This window comes from Protomyctophum parallelum (assembly GCF_964188405.1).
Source record: "Protomyctophum parallelum genome assembly, chromosome: 16".
Lineage (NCBI taxonomy): Eukaryota > Metazoa > Chordata > Actinopteri > Myctophiformes > Myctophidae > Protomyctophum > Protomyctophum parallelum.
Window position 1 is genome coordinate 46,738,145 of NC_139711.1, and position 6,000 is coordinate 46,744,144.

At 40.5% G+C, this 6,000-nt stretch overlaps 1 protein-coding gene across 1 annotated transcript in view; it reads left to right on the forward strand.

Annotated features, from left to right (window-relative positions):
- LOC310873851 (rod cGMP-specific 3',5'-cyclic phosphodiesterase subunit alpha-like) overlaps positions 1–6,000 on the forward strand; it is a gene marked incomplete at its 3' end in the record, with an annotated part of 36,421 nt that overhangs the window by 25,585 nt on the left and 4,836 nt on the right. The window contains exons 5-6 of the mRNA XM_083786402.1: positions 2,554–2,706; positions 3,923–4,012. Of these exons, the coding sequence (XP_083642528.1) occupies positions 2,554–2,706; positions 3,923–4,012 (243 nt within the window). The remainder of the gene's footprint in view (positions 1–2,553; positions 2,707–3,922; positions 4,013–6,000) is intronic.

Here is a 6,000-nt window from a genome sequence, read left to right on the forward strand (position 1 = left end):
AGGGGCTAGCACCCCTCAAAAAGGATTCACCCAGTCAATCCATCAAGGAGTCAGACCGCTGTTCACACAGGCCCATAGGCCCTCATTTATCACTGGCTGAGTGGAACTATGCAGCTTATGGTCTCTCTCTCTCTCTCTCTCTCTCTCTCTCTCTCTCTCACATTATCTGGCATTGTACCGACGTACCGTGCATTATTACAGAGAAGTTGCAGACAGACACACACACACACACACACACACACACACACACACACACACACACACACACACACACACACACACACACACACACACACACACACACACACACACACACACAGACAGATGAAGACATGTTAATCTTTCCCCGAATTAGCTCTCCCCAGGATTACTCTGAGGTCACCGGGAGGCGTAGCCTACTATAATCCGACGGAGCATTAGTTCCACATGCGTCCGTCCGACGTCTCGGAGTAGCGCCTGCTAGCTAGCGCCTGCTCCCATGCTCGCGGTAGTCCGAGGTCACCGGCCCAAGCCACTTTCACAGACTCAGCGGAATTGTGTGTGTGTGTCTGTGTGTGTGTGTGTGTGTGTGTGTGTGTGTGTGTGTGTGTGTGTGTGTGTGTGCAAAAGTCAACATGTCTACTGTTTCTCTCCTCACTCTATAGCAGGGTTCCCCAATAGGCGGCCCGCAAGCCATTTGCGGCCCACAGAGTGACCCATGTGGCCCATGAAAGAATTTAAAAAAAAAAAAAAAAGGGGGGGGGTTTTTTCGTTTTTTTTTTTTAAGGGTCCCAGATATAAATGGCATTAAATGGGGGTCAGTAGCCTCTGCATGTCAAACTGGGCATCCTTTTCAAATGGGGTCTTGCCCTGAAAATGAATTTTCATGGCAAGACCTCGACCTTGCGCGTGCAGACTCGGCCCCCAGCCTGGTACGCTAGTCAAAATATGGCCCTTGAGGAAAATTAATTGGGGAACCCTGCTCTATAGTGACATTTTATTTGGTTTTAGTCAGTCTTTTGAGTACAATTTCATTTAGTTTTAACCATTCATATTTCAGTCATCTGAAATGCTCTTGTGTGTTATAGTCGACTAAAATAATGTCATAAGATTTTAGTCGGCTAAAATGTGTTTGGTCAGGTCCTTGATGGAGTCGTGGTGGCTGATTTTTTTACACTTGGTTTCACACTGAAAATAGCAGATCTACAACAAGCTCGCAATGCGTCACAGTTGTGAGCTTGTAGATCTGCTATTTTCAATGCGTCACAGTTGTGAGCTTGTAGATCTGCTATTTTCAATGCGTCACAGTTGTGAGCTTGTAGATCTGCTATTTTCAATGCGTCACAGTTGTGAGCTTGTAGATCTGCTATTTTCAATGTGTCACAGTTGTGAGCTTGTAGATCTGCTATTTTCAATGCGTCACAGTTGTGAGCTTGTAGATCTGCTATTTTCAATGCGTCACAGTTGTGAGCTTGTAGATCTGCTATTTTCAATGCGTCACAGTTGTGAGCTTGTAGATCTGCTATTTTCAATGCGTCACAGTTGTGAGCTTGTAGATCTGCTATTTTCAATGCGTCACAGTTGTGAGCTTGTAGATCTGCTATTTTCAATGCGTCACAGTTGTGAGCTTGTAGATCTGCTATTTTCAATGCGTCACAGTTGTGAGCTTGTAGATCTGCTATTTTCAATGCGTCACAGTTGTGAGCTTGTAGATCTGCTATTTTCAATGCGTCACAGTTGTGAGCTTGTAGATCTGCTATTTTCAATGCGTCACAGTTGTGAGCTTGTAGATCTGCTATTTTCAATGCGTCACAGTTGTGAGCTTGTAGATCTGCTATTTTCAATGCGTCACAGTTGTGAGCTTGTAGATCTGCTATTTTCAATGCGCAATCAATCATAAATGGACTTATCTTTTAGTTCCTCTCCCTAACATTTTAGTCTAGTTTTTATTTGTTGACAAAATTGTCAATATATTTAGTCATCGTCATAATAGCTTTAGTTTTTGATTTTGTTTTTATTCAGTTTTCCCCCAGTGGAAAAAAGGTATAGACCAGGGGTGGGCAACTGGCGGCCCGGGGGCCACATGCGGCCCCCACCTTCACTTAATGTGGCCCTCAGGTTAATGTCAGAACACTGATTATAATATTGGTTTCAGCTGTTTACAATTCCACAACATGCAAACATGACCCGCTTTGATTACTTCAGTCTAAATGAGTAGCTCAATGCTTCAACACACGTATAATTAAAGGCATTTGAAATTACATAAAAATGTACATTTTCAGGATTCCAATTCGAATATAGCAAAAATAGCCGATCTACAAGCTCAAAACGTGTCGCAGCGCGACGCGTTTTGAGCTTGTAGATCGGCTATTTTTGCTATGACAGTAATATATGGCCCTAGGCCTAGGGAGTGAGTGTGGAAATATAGTGGCCCTCTCCATCGTCAAAATCGCTCACCCCTGGTATAGACGAAATCAACATTTACCTATATCTCTCTCTCTCTCTCTCTCTTTGACCCCCCCCCCCCCCTCCCCCCCCCCCTCCCCCCTCCCCCCCCCCCCCCCCCCCGTACAGGATGAATACTACAGTGACTATGTGGACGTGCTGACCCGTTACAAGACGGTCAACATGATGGTGTACCCCGTGATGTTGGGTAAGGACCTGGTGGGCGTCGTCCAGGCCATCAACAAACAGAACGGACCACAGTTTACTACCAAGGACGAGGAGGTAAAGAAACAACTAATCCTATTCCCGAAAGTTAAAACCCATTCTGACCTGAGATCAGATTCATACGAGGTTTCCACTGGGACACACACACACACACACTGGTCTGATTATAACCCATTCTGACCTGAGATCAGATTCTTAAAAAATGTCAGTCGTTTTTTTTGATTTTTCAAAAATAGCAGACCTACAAGCTCGTATCGCGCCACTCGGTGGCGCGATATGAGCTTGTAGATCTGCTATTTTTCAATAGCTAAAGCATAACATGATGCTGACACCAAAATGGGTTCCCGTTCAGAATGGGTTAATTAAAGATGCAGGAGTGTCGCGATTTTTTAACCCTATTTTCTGTTCTTTTTTCACCTAAACGTCATCAGTGATGTTCATTTCAATGCCATTGGTCATGATATTTGCATATAAACACCCCCCACAGAGGCTGAAATTCACACAAATAAAAAAAATCTGGAATTTTGAATTCTTTTTAACTTAATACTTTTGACCTTTACCCTAATAAAAGTAGGTAAAATAATTGTAATATGTGTTTTTTTGTGATCATTAGAATGTCTAGAACATGTTTTATTCATTATTGTGAAAGATATCCCCCAAATGTAAATTGTTAATTTATTATACTAGTCCTTACCCGTTGTGAGATATTTGCCCCCCCCCCCCCCCCTTTGTGGCCGTGAAGGGTACTGCGCCCGGGTGCGTTTGTAATTGACTAATAAATTAATTAATAATCATTAATGTGTCAAATCGAAAAAAGGGCTTCGTTACGCCCTCCATATGGGAGTGATTGGTGCAGGCAGTAAGGAGTTACGGCACTGTTTCTGACAGACACACGGACACACACACACACACACACACTCAGACATTCGGTTAATTATAGTATGATTATTATATAATTATTATATAATTATTATAAATTTTTCATCAAACTTAAAAATGTAATTTCTTTCAACATATTTTTTAGTCTTAGTCCTAGTAGTACAAAGTAGTAGTAAGGTTGAAATCTATTTTTTGCAAGTAGAAATTAATGCGGGTCTTAAGAGGTTAACTTAAACAACTTTAACAAAACAATAATTATGTGAACCACACTAACCCTTATTATTGTGTCCCTGTTTGGGGCTCATTTGTTAAAATGTGTCACAATGTGTCAAATAGCTAAATTAGCTGATCTACAAGCTCATGTGCGTCATGCTTTGTTTTATTTTGATTTCAGGCCTTCAAAAAGTTCTTCAACTACGGCAACCTGATTCTGAGGCTGTACACGCTGACCTACCAACACGGCTATGAGCACCGCAAGGGGCTGGTGAGGACCGTTTCTGACCTGAGATCAGATTCTAAAAAATGTCTTCTACATCCTGACAGTTTTCCATTCTGACCTGAGATCAGATTCTAAAAAATGTCTTCTACATCCTGACAGTTTTCCATTCTGACCTGAGATCAGATTCTCTAAAAAATGTCTTCTACGTCAGTCGCTCTTCGATTTTTTTCAAAAATAGCAGACCTACAAGCTCGTAGCGCGCCACTCGGTGGCGCGCTATGAGCTTGTAGATCTGCTATTTTTCAATAGCTAAAGCATGACATGATGCTAACACCAAAATGGGTTAATTAACCCTCTAACACCCAGCGTTGCTTTTTAGCAACAATTTTATTTTATTTAATTACTAAATTATTATAATTTTTTTCTGTTCTTTTTTCACCTAAATGTCATCAGTGATGTTCATTGCAATGCCATTTCAATGACATTGGTCATGATATTTGCATATAAATACCCCCCACAGAGGCTGAAATTCACACAAATTAAAAATGTCTGGACTCTGTGCGATTTTGAAATTTTTTTAACCTAAGACTTTTGACCTTTACCCTAATAAAAGTAGGTAAAATAATTGTAATATATGTTTTTTTGTGATCATTAGAATGTCTAGAACATGTTTTATTCATAGTAACATTGAGACACTGAAAAGGTCTCTTTTATAAGTGGGCACACTGGCCAAGAGGCAGAAATGACATTACACTTTAAAGGTATATTCAGTGATTTCACTCAAAAAACCTTAGGTTTTGTTTTTGGCTGTGGGACCCAGCCTTTCGTCCAATCAGGATAGAGAGTCAAAAACAAACCCTAAGGTTTTTTGACCCCCAGGGGTTAACTGGGGACAGGGAGGAACTCCTTATATGGCCAGCACACTCTATAGTAGGGAGGATTATCACAAAAAAACAAAAAAATAAGTGATATTTGAATTAAGTGAAATCACTGAATATACCTTTAATGCTATCGTATCGTATACATCGTCTTTCGCCCGAGAAGTGTTTTTCGTGCAAAACTAACGCTTGGAATGGATTCAGAATCATTATAAAACCCCCTAGTTTGACATGTCACATGCTACTTAAAGCATTATGACATTTAGAACATGTTGCCTTAATAAATGAATGAATTAATGGTTGTTGATGGTATGCCAACTTTCAGCATCTGTCAAAGATTCCCCTAGGGTGGTTGAATAGAAAACAATGTGGCATACTGTACAGACACCAAGGTTATAATAATAATACTAACTAAAACTAACTAAAAAACTAAAACTAGAATAAAAAAAAAACATTTTAGTTAACAGTTTGACTTTTTTACACGCTTAACCCGCATTTTAATCAACCCCCCTTCACTGCCGAGATTGTTGTATTACCTTTAGAGCATACGCTGCATTATTTGGGCTTTTAATCCGCGAAAATCCAGCGAAAAAAGCTCCCTCGGTTTGTTATGATCCGAGCGTATCATCCACCATCTTGGTGCAAAACCCGGTAGACGCACACAAGACTGGTCTCAATGAGGCGTTGCACCCCATGCATTTCCATTGGCCTCAATTTCCCAGAAGCCCTAGCAGCCCACAGCATGTGACGATTTCCGGTTTGGTCATCAAAGCGAATGCATCTAGTCTCTATCTCCGCGTCGAAGAAACTAACTGAAATTATAGACAAAATACAGTTAGTTTTAGTTTGTATCAATATTTATATGCCTTTCGGATATTTATAATATAATCCTTCTAAATTCATTAGATTGATTTCAAAAAGTTTTACGGCAGTTTTCAGCACCGTACGGCAGCATGTAGCCACGCTAAACCTAACCCACCGTAGGGCAGCATGTAGCCACGCTAACCCACAAATAAACCAAAGTACGAAAAAAACTAAAACTAAACTATAACTAAACTAAAACTAAGCATTTCACCAAAATAAAAATGAACAACCCCGCTCTAAAAACTGAATTCTAACTGAATTAGAAGAAAAATATGTCAAAACTAACTAAAA